Source organism: Oenanthe melanoleuca, chromosome 1A (genome assembly GCF_029582105.1).
Source record: "Oenanthe melanoleuca isolate GR-GAL-2019-014 chromosome 1A, OMel1.0, whole genome shotgun sequence".
NCBI classification, from domain to species: domain Eukaryota; kingdom Metazoa; phylum Chordata; class Aves; order Passeriformes; family Muscicapidae; genus Oenanthe; species Oenanthe melanoleuca.
The window spans coordinates 21,670,308-21,691,396 of record NC_079334.1 but is presented as its reverse complement, the minus strand read 5'-3'; the positions used below and the strand labels follow the sequence as shown (position 1 = coordinate 21,691,396).

Below are 21,089 nucleotides of genomic sequence, written 5' to 3'. Positions count from 1 at the left end.
ATCTCAAGGACAGGTGTCTGACTACGCAGGAATAATGAGAAATCTAAAAGGATAGAAGGGCCTTATTCCCCTTCCCATTACCAAATCCCATCAGTGTTTTTGTTTTCTCAATTTAAAAAGAGAAACTCTGTAAACAAAGGAATACTCATTCCACTTGCCTGGTCTGCTCTCCAGGATTACTGTCTGCCTCTTGCTTCTCCTCTTGGAAATGCTCAATCTCTGCAACCACCTCAGCAATCTCCTCCTTCAGCTTCTGCAAAAGAAATGTCAGGAAGATGAAGGCAATGGAGGGAAAAACAGCAGGCACACTGTAAGGAAGAGTAAGAGCATGTCTTACTTCTTCCCCCAGTCATAGGAAAAGGACAGGCAGGTGCTCATGGCCAGCCAAGGATGCCTGTGAAATGAGCACTGCTGGATTCCAGCTGGACAGAAAGAGAGACAGAAGGATGTTCTCATGCCTACTGTCAATCAAGACTGGAAAAACCAAGCTCAGTCAGTGTGGGGAGTGTCAGAGAACTCACCCCACTGTTGATTTCAGTTCCTCAAACAATGTCAGATGCAAGAATCCTTCCACTGTGCCCATTCCTTCTGGGCTTGTATTTTGCACAGCCCTGCTGCACATCCAGGAAAGGAGAAGTGGAACTGGTAACTGTGAGATCAGCTCAAAGTGGCTGTATTGTGAAACACAGAATTTTTAATGTACCTGTCATTTAAATACCATTGAGCAGATAACTCTCTTCAGGTGGAGAAGAAAGAGAGGAGGAGTAAAGGTAAAGTAATTACTGCCAGATTCTAAAAAAATCAGTTGTGCAATTCACTTTCCTTTAGGCCCATGACAGACCATGGCTGCTCTGGCTGGATATTCTGTGTTACCATGGAAATGAAGATGTCTATATCTCCTTGCTTCCATCCTGCAGTTATGTTCCACCTCAAAGCCAAAGTGCATCACAGCTCTCATCCAGGAATCACCCAAATTCTCCCTCATACCAACCAGAACAGGCAGGGGAAGAAGTGTTATTTTATGACAAATCCTTTTTCATCAAGGAATGAGGATGTAGTTGGAGCACATAATCAGATAGAGAAACTGAATTTCTGCAATATCCCATAATTTAAAAGAGTTTCTGGGTTTCAGTTTTGCTCTGGCCACCTTCTGTTGTGCTTCATTGGTCCCCAGAGCTGTGAGTGTTCCTTTTGTATTTCTAGGTGTTGCACAAATGTAACATAGCCATGATCTCAGCCCATGACTTTCAAATTATTATCAATTTTGTTATTTTATTCAGTGCTATCTTTTGGTGTTACTGGCAAGCCATCCTCTTTTCTCCTCCCTCCCCCTTCCTCAGACATACCCAAGTCTTTGTGTTTAAGGGTACTGATAGACACCTTCTGGAAAAAATCCCCTGGGGAAAATGTCTCTTGTTCTATGGCACTCTTCTCACCTAAACTCACTCTGCTCCACTGCACATTGCATACCCCAATGCTTAATGGTTTTGGGTTTTAAAGCATGGGTTTGTGCAGCCCAGCAACCTTTCCCTGCCCACAGTGGGCACAAACACGTAGTATTCCTGTTCAAGTGTCCTGCTCTTACAGTGCCCATTGCCAGTCCTGAAAACTGAACAGAGACAAACCACACACAAGGAAATCCCAGGCACATACATCCATAATCTCTTCTGCAAGGGGGAACAAGAGACCATTCTGGTTTGCAGAGAGAAGAGGTCTGGAAGCCTAGGAAGTAATATATAGTTTGGCTTAATCCTTTATTCTATGCCAGGAAATATTGCAGCTTTTCCCTAGGTATCTGGGCAGCTTCATGTTGTGGAAAAATCAGTCCAAGTCAAATGATTCAGTGCTATAAGCTCTCTCAAATGGGAAACCACATTTCATGGTGGAGGCAGAAAGGAATAGAAAGGGCACAGCACCATGCAGGACTGTGATGCAGTCTTAGTGACTGATTCTGAATCTGTTACTTTCAGACATTTTAAGAGCCACTGTAGAAATGGCTGAGCCTGCTAAAAGAAAAGAGGAAAAGCAAGTTCAACCACAGAAACTTGGGTGGCAGGTCCTGCAATGAGACCTCTTTGATGAGACAAGATCCTTCATGGAGGACTTGTTAGAGCCTAAAGCAAACAAAAGTTTGATAAACAGAGGGGGATGCTGCAGGTAACTAGGACTGAAATGCCATTAGCAGGCAATCAGTAATTAAAAAGAACCATAAATGATGAGACAGGTGCCTGCCAGTAAAACTCAGTGGAGACATTTCTTTAATCCTAAACGTGCAATCCCAGCTCATCCCTGCTCATAATCTGACCAGCCTTTTTCCAATATCCCATTAGGGCAGCTGATGATTCCTGAAGCAGAGAGCACCCAGACTGGATGTACCTGGTGGCAAACAGGCCAGGGCAGCCTGAAGTTTAAAACTGAAGCTGGATCATGCCAGAGAAAATGTCTCCTGTGCAAGAGCACTTCTGCATGGCCTGGACTGTTATGCAAAGATGCTCCTTGGTGAAGACAGATTTGAGAAGGCCAGGCAGGCACAACGATGGTCCTTACCTTAATGTCATCCAACAGCTCCTCTTTGTGCTTCCTGATTGTCTCTACTTCAGCCTCTTCAGCCTCACTCAAGCCAGTTGATTCTGAAAGAATAAAGATTCCTGTGAAAACTCTGCTGGGGCCAACATAAAATGGAAAAAGCTTCCCCAGGCTCTCAGGATTACCTTCTCCTAGGGTCATGCCACACAACTCTGATTTCTGTGTTTCAGCATCTGTGTTCCCTGCTGTTGCAAGCACTGCACCTCACCTTTACTCTGCAAAGGGTTTTCAGTCCAGGGAGTGCAGCACAGACCATACCCACCCCCTGCAGCCAGAGGCTCTGCACAGCCCTCTCTGCTGACCCTGCACACACCCACTGCCCATCCAGCCAATTCTGCTCACCCTGGGCACGGTGAAGAGCTCTCACTAAATGCTCTCTGGTGCTTGTTGTGTCAGTCATCTTTAGGTACTGAAAATCTATGACCTAAATACTTCATCTACATTCAAACCTCCCAATAAAACCACTGGCTTCATGAGTTGATCTGTCATAGCTAGAGTCAGAAACGGCTTAAGAGAGAAAATTGAGGTTTTTCAAGTGGGAGGGCAGGATCTGGGGGATGAAAGCCTTGCTGAAGAATTAGTGTCTTCAGGCAACTGCTGTTCTGTGAACCGCAGAACATGCAGAAATATGAGTAGGCCTCCTTGTAATACACAGGAACTTAAAACAAATAGCAGCAAAGCCAAAGCAACCACAATATGATTCATAAAAGACCTAAAAAAATTGGGGTGACAGTGCTGCTGCTAAATATAATCCAGGTGAGACACAACCTCTTCAGCAAGAAGAATGAGAATGCAGCCCTAGAGAGGAGACAAAGCAGAAGGTGAGGTCCCAGGAAAAAAGCAGAGCTTGCAGAAGGCTGAGAGCACTGGAGGTCACTGGTGAACTTGCAGACAGGGTCCTTGCTGCAGCTAAACACTGCAAGGTAAAGCTCTCCCAGGAAGTCAAATTATTGGATGCCCAGCTACACTGTTCCCTAAGACAAAACCCCCTGGGCCTCCTGTCTTCCCAGAAAAAGGGGAAGTAGCACCAGTTGCATTGGAAATTCTCTTAGTGTGGATCTCACATGCAAAACAACTGCTATAAATATGAGTGGAAGAAAAAAAGGGAAGGAAGCAGACACGACAGACAGAAGGAAAAGCAACAGGGGCAATCATCTTAGTTTGCTCCTTTCCTGTCATGGCCACAGCAGCTCAGAAAGACCCACCTTCCCCAATCCTAATCTTTCCCCTATCCTCCTGGCTGGCTGGATTTCCATGTGCTAAGTGTGCTCCTGTCACTTTTTTCAGACTGCAGCCTCTCTCCTGCCACTCTTCCTGATGGTTTCCAGCATCATATTCCCTGGGAGAGGCTGCTGAGTCCGTGGGAGTAAAGCTCTGGACAAGGAGCCAGCATGAATCCAGGCTGGGAAAGACCCACATTCCCTCCCAGCCCTGCAAGCAGCCCTTGTGAGGAGCAGCAAGGAGCTTGACTGATGAAGCCAGTCAAGAGGGAAGGAAAAAGCATCCAAGAGCTTGCAGCAGCCAAACCTGTAGGTGAGGGGAAAACCAAAGCAGGCAGGAAGGTTAGCAAACAAAAAAACAAACAAATGACAAGAAACCACAAAGAAAACCAAGCAAAACCATGCAGTGTCTCTGGTACTTGCTAGGTGGGTTGCTAGCTTCCCTTTGAATGTCAGCTCTGTGCCTCTGAGCAGTGCCCAGGCCCTCCAGCTCAGCCTGTGTACCCTGCAGCTGTGCTGGCTGCAGGAGAGCAGGCTGGCCTCTCATCTCATCTCATCTCTCTCCTGTCAGGCCTTGTAACTGTGGAATCACTGGGGTGATTCCTTGACAAATTACAGCAAAGACCTTTTGCTCTGTATTTCTTTCCACAAAAGCACTGCAAGAGGACAACCCTGGGGGATCTTGCCTTCCCCCACCCCACCAGCAAACTCTGTGGTGGGGCTGGTTGCTTTGCTTCAGTTGTTCTGTGTCTACTGAAGCAGCCCAAAGCATCTCAAAGAGGCTCCCAGAGGACACCATCTCACCCACACGACCTCCCAACAAGGCTGTAAATAACACAGTCCCCCTTCCCCCTGAACATCTGAAAACCCCAACTCCCACCTGCCCAGTTTGTCACAATGAGAAGAGTGTGGGAAGGACTGTGGTGGGGAGAGGGCAGGGGAGAAAAAGGAGGAGTCATGGAGAAGGGGAAGGAATCAAGAGGTAAAAAAGCAGGAAAGCGTGACACAGTTTGGAAAAAAATGGATGGATCAAACTTTTATATTTAGACTGAGCTGCAGAGAGGGTCAAGTACAGCTCAAGTCCTTGATTGCTTTAGAAAATGGTCCATGCCTTGTCAGTACCACCTCAGTTCTACTTCCCTCTAGGGCTAGGTCAGCACACAGATGAAGCATAGCCCTGGTCAGGGCTCTCTGCACAGGGGGAAATTTCACCCTGATGAAGAACACACCATAAAACACCCACAGGTTTCAGAAGGATGCTGTCAGCCCAAGCAACACTGAAGTTTTCCAGTTCAGACACACAAAAAATGGCTAGTATCCTCTTCAGAGAGGACATTATGTTGTTATTTGGAATTTATTTTCAGAGAGCAAATGTTGAAAGGAAGGTGCATCAGCATCACATCTGTGAATCTTACACCTGCTCCTGAGGTTGCTTCCCCATTCTCAGGGCAGACCCAGATAGAAAGACCTGCCAGTTCTTCACAAACTGACCAGGATTGCATTTTCAGTGCTGTCACTCAAAACAGGACACAGAATTCAATCCCAGTTGTGGTGGCTTGTGCCTTCAGCCTCCCCATCCAGAGGGCAGGTTGGAGTTACCCAAACATCCAGTACTTCTGTGGCCAGCAGAGTTCTGTGTTTGCTGCTCTCATCTGCCATTGCAAAGGGCTGTGCTGAACCACCCAGGTGTAGGGCTTTCAGTCCCATGCAAAATTATAGGGAGGTGGCTTTTGAAGCACAGAGGTCAGTGGGAAGTGATCAGCCAGGAGAGCTGAAGGGATGAGCTGCAGAAGCAGCAGGGAAGGTTATGGAGAATGATTGTATCTGTGCCACTGCTGCAGACCCCTGTGCTACACACCCACAGCGCATCAGCAAAGGCTCATCAGCCCCATCTGCAAGGCAATGGAGGGCTGGGAGTGCTGCTGCTGAAGGGTTTTGTGCTTTTTGCACAAAAGCAGAGCAGCCTGATGGGAGCTTCTGCCTGAAGGAGGCTCTCTGGTAGAAAAATTTCCCCTGAAATTCTTTTTCTTTTTTGATACGGCTGCTGTGTCATCTCCAGAACAGACCAGCACCTCCACAGCCATCAGTTTAGTAGCAGGGAGATGACACAAAGCCTTCCAGTTCTCAATTCCCTCCAGCCATGTGTGTCTCCCCTCTGCAGCCACTCAGTTCTCTGCCAGCTTGTGTCAGAAGAAATTCAACATAAATCCCAAGAGGTTTAATTTGCACATTTCAGCTACGGGGGGAAAGCTGGGAGGAAGAATTTCTGTTGTGTACTGGTCCCCTTATCTCACATGCCACTGACAACCATCCTTCAGGATAGCTTCCCAAGACTTCTGACTGCAGCTCTTACCCCACACACCCCAGCACAGGATGCCACAGTACCAGTCTGCTCTCCCACGTTCCACACACCAGCTCAAGGGCTTGGCACACCAGCTCTGTGGCCTCACTCAGACAGTCCTGAGGGCTCTGAAGGGGGCTGGAAGAGGACACACACTGCAGGGAGAGCAGCCTCCCCCAGGCATCAAGTCTTACGTGCAAAACCTAACAGGACCATCCCATCTCCAGGTAGGAGTGGCCCCAGAGAAAGGTGCACATGCACCTCTGACCTTCAGGACAGCCATGCCACAACTGAGCAATTCCAAAGGCATTCAGTACCCTAAAGCTCACTGTACACTTTTTCTGGTGGCAGCCTTGGCTCCCAAGGGAGTTCAGCATCAAACAAACCCATTTTCTCACCCACCTGTGGAATGACAGGATGGGATGGAGCAAAAACATCAGCAAGAGCCAGCACATCTTTCCAGGCATTGCCTGTTTCCAGGCTCTGCTCTACCCAGAACTGAGCAAACCCCCATGGTGCCTGAACAGGATCTCACTGTGCTATTGAAGTGTGTACACTTGCTTGAAAGTAAACTTGCTTGAATGTGTAACTCTCAAGACATAATTCATTCAGTTACACTTAACTTGAGTCAATGACTGTGTCAGACCTTCAGTCAGGAGACTCCCCAATTTCTGTCAAAGGCACACCCCAAAATAAATAGCAAAATATGAGTTATGCCTCCTCCTGCCCAGTTCATCCTGCAGAAGCTTAGCCCACAGCTGCTTTCAGGTAGTGAGGGCTGGGTGATCAGAAGAAACCCATTTTCACAAATTCAATACCAGTCAGACACTGGCAAGAACTCAGCCCCTACAGGTACCACCAATTTCCCAGGCAAGCAAGGCTGGTATTTGATTTGGGCATGCCCTTTCCTTGGCTACACACCTCAGAGCCAAAAAGTGCACAGCTGTTGTTGAAACTGGGCACTGCTTTTTGCTTTCACTCTGTGCTCCATACCCTGTACACAAAAGCCTGAGGGGACAGAGTCAGAACGAGAAGAGACATTGCAAGGTGATCCTTTTTCTTCCTCTGCTCCCACTCAGCTCTCTCTCTCTGCTGGCTTTGCCCAGACACACACTCAGAGCTTCCTCAGCCAGAAGCTGGGAATGTTCAGCCTGGTGATGTGCCTTTCCTTGCTAAATCCCAACCACTTTATCCACCACCTGCCAAAGCAGGAAATAAAACCTAAGATCTCTCTCAGTTCCTCAGATGTGGTTTATTTCCCCTCACCCACATCTGCCCGCTGGGATTATTTGAGGGTCAGGCAGGCCCACCTGGAGCTTCTAGAACCCTAAAACACTTGTTCACCTCTAACATGGCCATAAGCAAGGGAGGCACACAAAGCCCTGCAAGGGTGGTACCAAACTGCAGGAGAGGCTCCAGCTCCTGGGATCTGCAGGGAAACACCAGGGAGGAGTTGCCAGAGGTGCATGAAGAGCAGCCAGAGCCTGGGGGTGCTCACCCCAGGTGTCACACACACATTGGCACCGAGGGGTCAGTCCCCAGCCCAGCCCAAGGAACCAGAGCAGGAACTCTCCCAGCACAAAGGCCACTCAAACTGGGGAAACTTCTCTCAGTGGGAAAGGAGAGCAAGTCTAAATAAAACCATGGCTTGTGCTGAAGACTGCAAACATCTAACTGTGGATCTTCCAGCACACCATTCCTCCAGCATCCACCCTGCTGCTGGGATCTCGGGGTGTGCCCTGCTCCATCAGCCCTCACCCCAAAACAGGCACACCATGGCTGGGGCTTACCAGCAGGACAGAGGTCCATCCTGAAGGGCACGATGTGTTTCCAGCACTAGTGGGGTTCCTCCTTGTATTCAGCTCGTTCAGATGCTTCAGAGAACTGAAACAACAGCGACCAAAAGCACAGCAGCTTTGGGGGGCGGGTTTCCCTGTGACTCCTCCTTCCCTCCTCATCCTCCCCATCGCAGGTCACTGCTGGCAGCAGGGCAGGAAGCTCTGTGCATGTTTCCATCAGCCAGCAGGGGCTCAGTGGCTACTTCTGAAGTGCACAAATGCATTTCTATCCCAGCAGCTTTTGGGGAGTCTCTGTTTGAGGAGCCGAAAATGAGCGGTGAGAGGCTTTTGTCTGAGATAGTCGGAGGAGAGAGGGGGGAAAAGGAAGTTCTTGATTCAAAAAACCCATCTGATTGGGGAAGTGGTTTCATTTTAAAGGGAAGATTCTTCTTGTGTTAATTCTGCAGCAGGTTGGGGTGGGGGCAGAGATGGAGATGAACACTCCAAAATGGGAGGATGGTTGATGGAGGGGAGAATAAAGTTGTCACACTCTTCTGCCTCACTCACTGCTCAGTGTCACTTTCAAGACCTGCTCCTTTCTCTCCCCCAAACAAACTGCTTTGCTTGTGAAACCTTGTAAGTAAGGATAGAGTGAACTAAGAAATGCAGTCCTCTCTCAGGTTTGGCAATATTCCTGCTGGTGAGAGAGCTGGCATTGGCAGGACTGTTTTGAAGGCACTTGTGCTGCTCTGTTCCCCTGTGAGGCACAGAGGTGCTGTTGCTCCTCCCAGCCCTCCACACAGCTCAAGGACACAGCCCCTTGAGCTGTTTTTGGTTGCTGTGTGTTTATGTGTGTTGTAGGCAATGTGGGGAGAGGACCATGTTAGAGACATAAGAACTGATGATTGAATAAATAGCTTGAGGACAAATTCAGAACAGGTGTAAAGCCCAAGTGCTTTTGCCTCCTCGGGCAGGATTGAAGCTGTAGAGGGTTGGCCCCTCTCCATCCATGAACACTTTCCTCTGAAGCCCTCTCCATCCTCAGCTCCCCAGCCAGTGAGCAGCACAGCAAAACAGGGCCAGGCTTCTGCTTCCCATCCTTTCCTGAGACAGAACAGGTCGAGTTTGCAAGAGCATTGTGCCCGTAGAAAAATAAGAAAAGACCTTGTGACTTGTTCTGCAGTCTGAGCTTGCATCTGTGTGCACTCACCACCACACAGAAGAGGCTCCTGTGAGACTGAAGGTCCTTGACTCACTAGAAGAGAAGAGCTATTATCTTCCCACATTCCCATTAACTGAGTCTGGTCTGAAGTCCCCTGGAGAGAATAACTGGCCCTTCAGAAGGCTTGATGTGAAAGGTAGGACCTAAACACTCTGGCTAGGGTCCCTTTCTCTAGGGCCATTCAGCCTCACAAAGAAAGACACAGATTGCACTCCCTTCCTCCCAGTCTCTTGTATTTATTCAGTTCAAGGATCACCTCCACTATTTGCATTCCTCTGGATTTGGTAGCCTTGCTTGTAACACTTGATGCACTTTAAATCCTTTCAGTTATTTCAGCTGGAAGAGTCTGAATGGGGAGTACACTGATAAAAAACTGCATGAGTCTAAATCATGTGAAAACAAAGCACCTGTGAGATGTTTTCTCCTGAGGGCACACAACAGGCTCATGTAAATAAACTAACCCTAGAGGGAGGGAGGGAGGGAGGAAGGAAGGGCAGACTGCTGCAGATCAATACTCCAGGCATTACTCCCTGTGCCAGGGACCAGTTTTTCTCCCAGATGCTCCCTGACTGCACACAAAAACTTTAATTTGAGCTGGAAATACCTGTTGTTCTGGTGGTTGTGATGGAAAATACCAAACCAACAATGTGCGTGCACCTTCCTACTGCTTGGTGCAGCCTTAAAATAACTGTGTAAATAAAGAGGACATATAAATATTTCCCACTGCTTTCAAGGGCATAAAGGCAGGGACAAAGTGCCATGTATTTCTCTGTGCTGAACATATCAAGTGTACTCCCACAAGTCTCCACAGAGTGACAAAGAACAGGTCTGTTCAAATTCAATAGCCCCTTCAGGAGGCTTAGGCTGCCATTCAGCTTGGGCTTAGGGACTGGAGTCTGTTTTAAAGGTAGAAAGATGGTGATTATAAAAGGCCATAGGCAAGAAGAAACCCTCTTATAAAGATTATAGGAGGGTCACTTAGAGTCTGATAAACTTGAGTGAAGAGCCAGAGAGATTTTTTTGTTAGCCTTGAAAGTGCAGCAAGATTGAAGCTTTATGGCTTTGAAATAAAATGGTAGAAGGGAAGTTTTTACTCTGGTAGTTCAGGAAATATTAGTCTTGTAAAACAGAGTAGTTATAGATTTTCTTAGTACTCTAAACAGCTCTTTTCACTTCCTTGGTGCAGCCTTCCTAGAAGACATCATCACTTACAAGTAAAGATACATATTAGATCTGTACTTACAAAATACAGTCTATCTAACATCTGATATCATACAGAGAGTGCTAGCAGGGAGGGGAATCAAGTCATGCAGCTGACACTCAAATTTGGATTTACACGAACAATTTCCAGTCCCTGTTACCTTCCTTCTACAACAGGCTGATGAAAAGTGTTGTTCAGCTGTCTAAGCACCTCGTGGGAAAGAATGCACAGTCTGATTTTGATCTGTATTTATTGCCATTAAAGTGGCACACTGGTATCAGCAAGATTGGGGCTGTCACTGTCTGAGAGTAAAATGTCTCTGGGAATGGAAACCCACATCAGCATCACTGGGGACCTGCAGAAGTACAGAGAACCAGATAAGGCCCAGCCACAAAAACCCAGTATGATTTAGTGCCTGTGAACAATATATAGACTGAGGGAAGTGCAAGTATGAAACAACCATCACGAAGAACTTGAAGCCCAAAGGTTTGTGCCATGCTCTTCTGCTTCTTATGATGGATGTAAATGTAGGTAGCTTGTTTTCAGTGAGGCTGGATTGGAAGCTTCATTCTTTTTCTAAACTTTTGTTTGATAGAACAAATTTAGGCTGGAGAAGAGGGGCCCATCAGAAAACAGACCCTGCATGAAACAACTCCACAGCCTCTCTAAGAGGGAGGACAGAACATCATTGCCCACTTCAGTTATGATCTTAGGACAGGCTTTTCAAACCGTGGCAGTCTGAGAAACTGCAGCAGCCAAGGGGGGAGGGGAAGCAGCAACAGGGAGGAGTGGGAATTTTGGAAAGGAGAAGCAGCAAAGCAAGAACTAAAAGCAGGAGACAGATGGCATGAAGCTGTGTCAAAGGGGAAGTGGGAAGGTGCAAAAGGGGAATATAGGAAGTGGGGGCAGTTTGCAGCCCAGTCAGGCTGAAGCAAATTAATGTTTACCCTGGTTGGCACCCAATGCACAGAGAAAAGTTCTCATGGCCACCCAGGACTGCCTGAGAGAGAGGTCACTTCAAAAAAATCCAAGGTGATGAGAAGACCATGTCCTGTGTGTGCAAAGCAATGAGCCTTGTGCTGCCTCCATGAAAGAATCCATGAAAGAATCCTCCCTGCTGTTCTGTGTGTGCTGAAGGACAAGACTCCTGCTCAGCCCCTGCCCTCCTGCACAGGGCTGTGATGTGCAAGCATCACTTCTGAAAGAGCCCCCTTACTTTTTCCTTCATCCTTGAGGGGGCAGAACACCACAGAAAGAGAGGGAGAGGTCGGTGCTCCTCGCTGTTTTGGGTCCTGGTGGGGGGAAGAGCAGTCTCATGCATTTCATCACTGCCCTGCAGTCTCACATGGGTGCCATGCAAACCCAGCACATCTGAGGTGACCCAGCTCAGGACCCTGAAAGCCTCCCAGAGCAAAAGTGTCTCACTGAGTGTCTCACCCGATTTAGTTCCCATTAGCATCTCCCTCAAACTCAGCAAGGGGAACAAGAAGCCCCAGATGTGTGCCCTGCTGCATGTGCAGAAGGAAACTCGTGTCAAGAGCACCTCTTGGTGGTGTGAGAGGACATCAGAGCAGCAGCAGCACATCTCTATATATGTATATGTATATGTATATGTATATGTATATGTATATGTACACTGTAATATATACAATATATATTATACACTGTAACACTGCTCAGTTTGGGGTTATGAGCCTGTTTCCTGCAGGTTCCTTCCTTTTCCTGCAGCATGTACAAATGGAAGATTTTAATGCAGCAGGTGCCAGTTGTTCTTTGAGGGAGTTCTGTATGTATTATTTGAGTGTAATATCCCATTATTAAATCATCCCATTTAAATGTGATGGAAAGAAACATCCTGAAGGCTTTTATGTAGATCCCTGTTGTCCCTCTACTGAGGCTCTGGTGGAGGAGGGATGTTTATAGATTCACAGCACAGACTTCTGACTGGACAAGAACTGACTGTCCATTGCAGTTGCAGGGAATTATCTTCCAAAAGTAATTTGCTCAGAAATGGACTCTTTCCAGGGCTTCATAGCTTATTGCTGGACATGCAGATTTTTACAGTGTCTTTGGCATAGGTCCCACCTGTGTGTGGGTTCTCCACAACAATCCCTCTTCCCTGACCAATTAAACTGGTCCTCTTCACCAGTTCCTTTGACACTGCCAGTCCCACAAGCCCATATGCCAGACTACCAGGACAAAAGCAAACACTGGTGTTCAGGTGTTCAGCAGGTCAGTGTCCTTGTTCATCCCTGCCACCAGGTCCTAGAGTGGTTTTTGTCTTTCCACCAGTAGCATTCTCTAGAGCCTGATACACCTGCCTCCTGAGTTCATATATTCTGTGCCTGCCTGTCCTTTCCCCCCTGTAAAAGCCTTTGTCCCTCTCTCTTATGTCCTTCTCTGACCTGTATTCCTGTGTCCCATTCCTGCTCTCACTTGCAGAGGTGTCAGTGGATTTCCTTCCTCCCCTTTCCCTACCACCCACAGAGGGAACACCTCGTACAGCTGGTCACTTTGTGCTTCTGAAATAGTGGCAGACTTGGAAACACTCCATGGTTGAAGGTTTCTGGGCTGTAGCCAGTGCTGAGTGACAGCTGGGAGCATTCTCCTCCAGAGCAGGTCAGTCACAGCAGCCTCCTATGGCTGCAGCAGCACAAAGGTCATCAGCCTTTGGAGAAACCCTTTGCTCAGAGTTCCTTCCTTCAGGAATATCCCAGCTGCAAACCCACTGCTCTTGCTCTAATCGGCCTCCTGGCAAAGCCTGGAAATTCTTAATTAATTCTGTGCCACTGTATCCCATCTTCTATAAACCCATCTCCTGCCCACCCACCCATGAGTGCAGGCTGGAGCACACAGATGTAAACACGAACACTCTTGTCAAGGCTTCGTGTTGCATGGGGGAAGAAGGAAGAAAGAGGAGGCAAACCCTCATTTTAATAATGGAAAGAAAGGAGTAGAGCTTCGCGGGATCATTCTGCTCTCATCTCTTCTTTCTTAGGGTGGTTGCTTTCTTCTTCTTGATGCTTAGCTCTAAAAGTTTCTTATTTTATGAGAGAGCTGGAGTTGTTCAGCTTGAAGAAGAGAAGGATGTACTGGCAGTCCGGGCAGGTGAGGAAGTGCAGCAATACCATATCCCCACAGCAGAGGAGGAATGGAGCAGCCATTGGGTCGCAGCTGCTTTCTAGATGCTGCACGACTTCCTAGTTCAGCCTTCGCAGAAATATTGTTCCTTGACATGTTCCGCCCTTGACGCTTAGGGTGGGAAGACCTGAAAAACCTTCGTCACTCCCACTTCAGATTCCCTTCCCTGCTAACACCTCCTCCGAAGCTTGGGTGATAACGGAGGGAGGAGAAACTCCATCCTTCCACATGGCTTGTTCAGCTGTCCTGGGAAAGCGGCTTGGTGCCCCCCGCTGTTCATTGGGATGAGGTGGGGAGGGAGCGGGTGGGACAGGCAGGGAGAACAGGAGATGCTCGAGCAGAAATGCCTCAGCAGCAATGTCTCACAGCCACCATGCCGAGCAGGAGCCCCGGCGGCTCCGCCTTCAGCCGGCCGAGCTGCGGTGCAGGGGCGGAGGGACCGCGGGGCCATCGCCGAGCCAAGTTCCCTCTTCCACTTCCTCCCTGCTTGCAACCTGCTGCCCTGGTAGCCACACTAGCCCATCCCTCCCTGCTGTTCGCCTTGGCCTGACTTCCCTCTGCCCCCGGGCCAGAGCCATGCAAGCCATCAAGTGCGTGGTGGTGGGAGACGGGTACGTACCTGCGGGCTGGGGGGCGCGGGGCGGACAGGACACCGGGGATGGACACCGGGGATGGACACCAGGGATGGACACCAGGGATGGACACCAGGAAAGGTGGATGCTCGCTGAAACCGTGCTTCTGACCTCCTGCTGACTGCTGCTACTGCAGACGTGCTGGTTCCTCCCTCCCCGGGGACAAGGGACGCTCCTCTGGGGGAGCGTGGAAGAGGGCATTTCGCAGGGCATGTGCGTGGAAATGCTGATCGTGCATCTGCGTTTCCATCTGCATTTCCATTTATCTGCATCCATGGGAAGCAGAGCAGGTCTGTCCCATGCACAGGAGGTGATGGTGGTCCTGCCAGTTAGATTTAAAACCCCTTAGGCACAAGGGCTTTCCTGCAGTGTGCTCACTGGGAATGACTAGGAGAGGGCATGGCACTCTGCTCCTGGCAGGATGTCTGTCAGGATCTCTATGTTCAGCTTTTCTCAGCTTTTTTTTTCTCTTAGCTCTGTGTTGGGGTGTGGTGGAGACTGCTGCCCCTTTGGGCACATGGAGAGGAAGCTCTTTCCACTGAGATAGGCCACCTTGGGAGTGGGAGCTTACAAAACCTCATCTTCACACCATGGTGGATTCTCTGCCCATGTCCCCTGATGCTTGGAAATGGCCTGATCCAAGCCATCCATGAGTTAAGCAGTCATCATTGCCCAGGGCAGCAAGGATACAGTGGGCAGAGCATCTTCTTGCCCTGTGGGATGAGTAAAAGCAAGGGAGGGAAGGAGGAGAGGCTGTGCTTGGGATGCAATTGCTTGATTCCTTTCCACCTAGAAGCTGGCCAGACTTATCTGGGGCAGCTATAAGGTAGCAGATGAAGAGACATTTACAGCAGAGCTGCTCCACACAGTCACTTCCTCCTTTAGACCTTGCCTGGGAAAGAAGATGTCTGCACACAGAGCTGTACGTGTCAGACATGTTCTCAGGGGCTGGGGATGGGGAGAAGGCATGAGGAAAGACAGAGCCCCAAATAAAAACCACAACCTCTAAGAAAGGTCCCCTGAAGGCTTTGAGCTGGAGCTGGATGAGCAGCTCCACGGGACCTCTCCCTCCTCCTGGGCTGTGCTGGTTGAGGCAGGGTGCTGTCACCACCTCCATTTCCTGTCTTCTGTAATTGAGACATGGCCAAGCTTTCCCAGGCCACACAAACCTGAGAAACAGCATCCCAGCAGGAGAAGGATTTTCTTTTCCAACACCCATCTTGGCTGCTTTATTTTCTTCCAATTTCTCTGCACTTCTTTCCCTCACCAGTTGCCACCAGTACCTGTCCACAGCACCTGAAAAGCCTGCAGGAGTGCTGGAGCTGGCATGGCAGCTTTGCCATGGCACACCAAGGCAGTGCAGCTGTCCTGGCTGTGAGCTTACAGCACTCTGCCTGCACTGCAAAATGGGCTCCCACCTCCATCTCACAGTGGATGTGTTTTAGCTGAGTGATCTCTGTACTAGACTGTAAAAACAAGCCTTCGTGCTCAAAGACAACAAACATTTCTGGGCAACATCCTGTCTTTCTTCCTGCCAGTTTCTAACCTGTGGTTCTGCACTGTCTGGTCCTGTGAATGTGTTTCTGCTCCCAGGGGTCTCCAGATAGGGCCAGGTTAGAGGTATGGAGGGATTTCTCCATCTCACCCTAGCAAGACTGCCTGCCTTGCCATGAATTCCTTCTATTGTGTTCTTTCTCTTCCAGGGCTGTGGGAAAAACCTGTCTCCTTATCAGCTATACCACCAATGCCTTCCCAGGAGAATACATCCCCACTGTGTGAGTAATGCATGAGCAGGTCCTGGAGGGGGTGGGAGGCATGAAAAGCAGGCTGTGAAGGGGTGCAGTGACCCCTTGTTGTCCACTCCATGGGTCACAATTTCCATGCCAAGCAGAGGAAACCCAGTGAAGGTGTCTCTAACTTTGGATCTGTCACCTTTCACAAGAAGCAATCATATAAAATCCTGGTATAAATGGAATATTTGGGAGACTGCAGCCAACTCAAGGTCTATCTGCTTGCTAAGTAGCAGTAGCAGATGGGATCCTGTTGGCCAAAACAAACAGGCACAAGGCTACAACAACTGGGCCAGACCCGAGAAGGCAGGTGGATGGACATGGGACCCCACTTCCTTCCCTGTCCAAAGCACTGTCATTGGAGCAATCATAGATTCTGCATGGAGCAGAACCATAGAATTGGTTGGAAAAGTCCTCTGAGGTCATTAGGTCCAACCAATGCCTAGCACTGCCAAGCCCTCTACTAAATCATGTCCCTTCTGATGTGCAGATGCCATGAACACATTCAAAACACCTTTGTGTTCATTCCTCCCTATCACTGGCTTCCATTAATCTGGGAAAAAAGGTATCAAAAGGACCAGGAAATAAAATTTTCTGGGATGAGGGTAGGAACTTCTCTGTTGCTTTATTATGCTTTTTTTTTTCTCTACCAAGGAAAGAACTTTTTACTTCTAAGCATGCCATCCTGACAGTTGTCCTAAAATATTTCAAGCTGGATTGCCAAAGAGTAATGGGACACATTGTTCTGAGTTCCAGCAGGGCTATTGAGGAGGGCAGCAAACTACAGAGACATGGATTCCTCTTCACTTCTAAGCACAAAGCTAGGTTTTAGAGCACAGAAGAAAGGCAGGGGCTTGGCTCTAGAGCAGTTGTGGGAAAAAAATGGGAAAAGAAAATGATTTGTGAACCTGCATGCAAGGTGTCAAAGGTGTAGCTGCAACCAGGCACCTGTGCAGGACAGCTGAATGACAGGGAGGAGGTTGATGAGTGGGAATTCTGTAGGGTGGAGGTTCACAGGAAACCAGCATCACCCAGGTGAGCTGAGAAGAGGAATCACCACCCGCTGCTGGAAGGGCTCCCTCTCCTCCTGTTTGAGCCATGTGCCTCTGCCTTTCAGGTTTGATAACTATTCTGCCAACGTGATGGTTGACAGCAAGCCTGTGAATCTGGGGCTGTGGGACACTGCTGGGCAGGAGGATTACGACAGGCTGAGGCCACTCTCTTACCCGCAGACGGTGGGTCCCTCTCCCTGCCCCTCCTCCCTCCCTCCCTCCCTCCTCAGCTGCATCTCCATCCTCACTGCAGAGCTCATGCCATGAAACACTGGCAGGGCTTTACTGTCTCTCTGCCCTTTTCTGAGAATATCTCTGTTGATATATAACTGCCTTGAAACCTGGAAGTTGAAAGATATCTAAAGGGTATTTTGGAGCTTTTATCTGAACTCACATAACTGGTATAACTGAACAAGAAAAAGAGGCATTCAAAGACACTCTTGAGCCCAGCTGACACTGACTTTGTGTGGGGCAGGTGCCTTACACAGTCCTGGAAAAAAACCTTCCCTTTGTAAAGTTAAAGTGGTTCATGGCATTTAAGAGCTGAGGCAGGAGCTTGTCACATTTCTGTGAACCCCACTCTTCTGACTTTTGCCTTTTAAAAGAGATATTTGTGGGCATGTGTTTGATCTGCTGGTGCCTCTAGCAGAACAAATGGGTGCCTCAGATACTGTGTTCACCAGTTTTTTCACCACACTGACAGAGTGATTTCAGGGCTTAAGGATCACCTTTCCTGGAGAATGTTTCAAGCAGTCTTTTGGCAAGCTCAGAAAGACCTTGCTGCATCAGGCATTAGTCTGAAGGTTGCCACTACAATCAAAAAAGGCTAGGAATTTATTAGAAATTATTTGTTTGGGCTAGGTTCAGCCACCTACAAATCAGACACCTGGTATAAGGTCAATGCAAGCAGGTCTATTTATCAACAACATGTTTGCATCCACCCTGGGGCATATCTCAAGGATGGGTGGAGGAATGTTTCTCCAAGGTTTTTGTCTCTGATGGCTGTAGAAGTATGGAAATGGATAGGCTGGATCTGGCACCACTGCTCCAGCAGTGAAGCTGGATGAAATAGATATAACCTTGATGAGCTGGTATGGCTTTGGTTCTGTTTGGTTTGCTCTGGTTTTAAAAGAAGTCTGAATTCTACCATGCCCAGGAGAATCACTTACCTGGAGAGCCCAAACTGCCTCCTCTGAGTCCTGTGTGTATACTTTTTAGGCTGAAACTAGGTCTGTCTCAACTGTAGGCAAACTGCTGTGTCCTGAAAGCTCTCTGGTGTTCTGTGAGAAATGAGCAGGAAGCTCAGGCCCTTTCCCATGAGGATGAGTGTGCCAACCACAAGAACCCCATCCTCAGAGCTGACCATTTGGCTCTTCTGATAATGGTGGCTATGGTTACAATGACTCAGGGGAGCAGAGATCCTTCTCTCCACTAGAAGGAAGAAGCAGCAGTCAGGGCTTTTATATTATAGAGAGAGCTTTCCCAAGCACAGCCCTCTGCAGCAGAGGGTGTTGCCCACACAGACCTTCCCTCCCCTCTCCCCCCGCCTTCCTGCTTCATCATGCCATCCCATGCCCCCACCCTAACTGTGCACCCTGGTTGTATTCCTACAGGATGTCTTCCTGATCTGCTTCTCCCTTGTCAGCCCAGCATCTTATGAAAATGTCCGTGCTAAGGTGAGACTGTCCTGGTTCCCCAGGGGGTGATGGTGGTGGTGGTCTTGCAAGGACAGTGAGACTGCCACTAGGACATCTAGGTTCAAGAGGTCATATCTCTTTCCTGTTAGTCAGAAACCTCCTTCAGATGCCTTTTCTGCTTCAAGAAAGAAGGCAGCCAACTCTACTAGTGGGCTAGTATTCATCTTGCTGGGCTGTTGTGCTGTCAGACCACAGACTTACATTCTGATGGCATCTTTGAGCCAACACTGCCAAAGCACAGACACACAGGACTGGTCCACAGGGTATGAGAAGCAGGTACCCACAGCTTTTACATGGGAAATGAGTGAAAAAGGGAGAGATTGGTGAACAGGAGAACAAGAATATGTCCTTCATACCACTTCAAGGTTCAAGGGCAGAGAGCAGCTTGTGCTTTTGCATAACAAAACTTGAGCTCCTTGTCAGGGATTTTGCCCGAGGACCCAGCAACAGGAGCTGGGCCAGGCTATAGTGCCCAACAATGGGTGTGAGAAAGGACAGGCTGTTAGCTACCTTGCTGACATTTTTTCAGGAGTGCCTCTTTGTTTCCCCACGTGCAAGCCCACGTGTGTGCCCTGTTCTCACACCTGTGTCATTTTGCCCCATGGCAGTGGTTCCCCGAGGTGCGGCACCACTGCCCGAACACCCCGATCATCCTCGTGGGCACAAAGCTGGATCTCCGTGATGACAAGGACACCATCGAGAAGCTGAAGGAGAAGAAGCTGTCCCCCATAACCTATCCTCAGGGTCTTGCTCTGGCCAAGGAAATAGGTATGTGCTTGGGAATCATCTTGGACCTACTGTGGAAGAAGAAAATTTAGTGAGGCTTTTGCAGTGGTGTCTCATAATGGTATCTCCGAGGGACATCCAGGGTCATGGGACAAAATGCACTTCAGGAGACTCAGGAAGGAGATCTGCTTCTTGAGGAAGACTCAACCCCTCAGCCCTCTGTTTTCTGCCTCTCTCTAGGCACCATCCTCCACATACACACACAGCTACACACTTTCACATTCTGGTCCCCTTTTACTCTGCTTACTTCTATTTGGGACAATATTTTTTTCTGTGCAAGCCACAGCTGCTCTGTGGGCAGAGGCCACTCCTCCATATCCGGAGAGAGGCAGAAGAGAGGCTTTTAACCTAAGAGTTGCAACTGCAGTTTCCTGTCCCTGCCTCTGCCTGCTGGGGCTGATATGTGCAATCCCAGGTATGAGTGTCTCACCCCACCATCCAGCTCTTCTCAGACGTGGCACACAGAAGGAGGAGAGAGGGTGAGAAACACAGCTTGAGGGGCAGCCAATAGGCAAACACAAGTGTAGTGCAGCTGGCAAGCTTTGCCCTGAAGTCAAGACTGAGTGAAATGTGTCCTGACCATGTGTAATGCCTTTGATCACCCGAGATGTGTTCATTCAGCTTGGGCAAGAGCCAGGCGCCGTGCTTTCCAGCACAAAGAGCAGCAACCCGGCTATCCCCTCTGCCTGCCCCAGCTGCCCTCCTCCCCCCTGCAACAAGCCCTGCCTCCCCCCCAGACTCGGTGAAGTACCTGGAGTGCTCGGCGCTGACGCAGCGCGGGCTCAAGACGGTGTTTGACGAGGCCATCCGAGCCGTGCTGTGCCCGCAGCCCGCCCGCACCAAGAAACGCGCCTGCAGCCTCCTCTAGGCAGGTGAGTCTCGCTGGAGGCCCTGGCAGCGGTGGGTCGCCTTCAGAGAGAGAGGGAGACAGCCAGCCCTGCCTGGGGAAGGATCAGGACGTGGGGTGATGCACCCAGGATCAACTTCCCCCTGCTTCTGCTATGAAGCCATAGCCTTTGCCTGTAGAAAAAAAAAATCAAGGAAAAGAAAAAGCTGCTCCTTGTTAATGACAGCTGCCATTGCCCTTCCTCTTACCAAGCCTGCTCACCTCAAGGGTTGATCATTGGCAAGTGGCAGCTTCTCCTGCAGGACTCCTTTACTCCTCATATTCTGCCTCCCCTTCAGTACAAGGCAGCAGAGGGAATAGAGAGGCTTCAGGAAAATAATCAAAGCTGGTCAGAGCCTGATGAGAGAGAAGAGTGAGACCCTGCTAGTGCAGACCCTGTCCCTTCATACACCCACCATCACCAGAGGAGAGGGAGGGAGAGCAGGAGGATAGTTGAGCTGGTGTTATGAGGTCTGTCATGTTTTTGGCTCTAGATCCCAGCCTTGTCCTGATGCCAGGCGCTGCCCAGCACACAGGAGAGTGATGGCTCCAGCAACCCACAGCTCAGCACCTTGGGGCAGTCATTGCCTTTTACTCCTGCCAGCTTGAAAGACTGCTGTGGGTCTGTAGCACTGGTTTGTCTCCTCACACAGTGTCCTCATTCTCACCTCACCTGCCCACCTGCCCCTTCCCTTCCTTCTGAGCCCCCGAGATTACACACAGTGAGTAAGAGCCAATAAACAGACTGTACATTGTT

The 21,089-nt window shown here is 49.1% G+C and overlaps 2 protein-coding genes across 5 annotated transcripts in view; one reads left to right on the top strand and one right to left on the bottom strand.

Moving 5' to 3' along the window:
* The window catches only part of CYTH4 (cytohesin 4), a 27,724-nt gene extending 9,477 nt beyond the window's left edge, over positions 1–18,247 (bottom strand). Inside the window, exons 1-4 of one of the 4 annotated variants that reach the window (XM_056482207.1) lie at positions 18,133–18,247; positions 7,938–8,031; positions 2,548–2,630; positions 159–253 (exon numbers count right to left, since the gene is read on the bottom strand). In XM_056482207.1, the coding sequence (XP_056338182.1) occupies positions 159–253; positions 2,548–2,630; positions 7,938–7,956 (197 nt within the window). In that variant the 5' untranslated portion in view covers positions 7,957–8,031; positions 18,133–18,247. Of the gene's footprint in view, positions 1–154; positions 254–2,547; positions 2,631–7,937; positions 8,257–18,132 lie in introns of those variants that run through there. The other 3 variants (XM_056482210.1, XM_056482206.1, XM_056482208.1) reach the window with 3 other exon arrangements.
* Positions 13,835–21,089, top strand: RAC2 (Rac family small GTPase 2). The gene is made up of 7 exons (XM_056482212.1): positions 13,835–14,100; positions 15,825–15,896; positions 17,029–17,146; positions 18,577–18,639; positions 19,269–19,428; positions 20,184–20,318; positions 20,827–21,089. The coding sequence occupies exons 1-6, from the start codon at positions 13,847–13,849 to the stop codon at positions 20,312–20,314; spliced, it is 798 nt and encodes a 265-aa protein (XP_056338187.1). The 5' UTR covers positions 13,835–13,846; the 3' UTR covers positions 20,315–20,318; positions 20,827–21,089.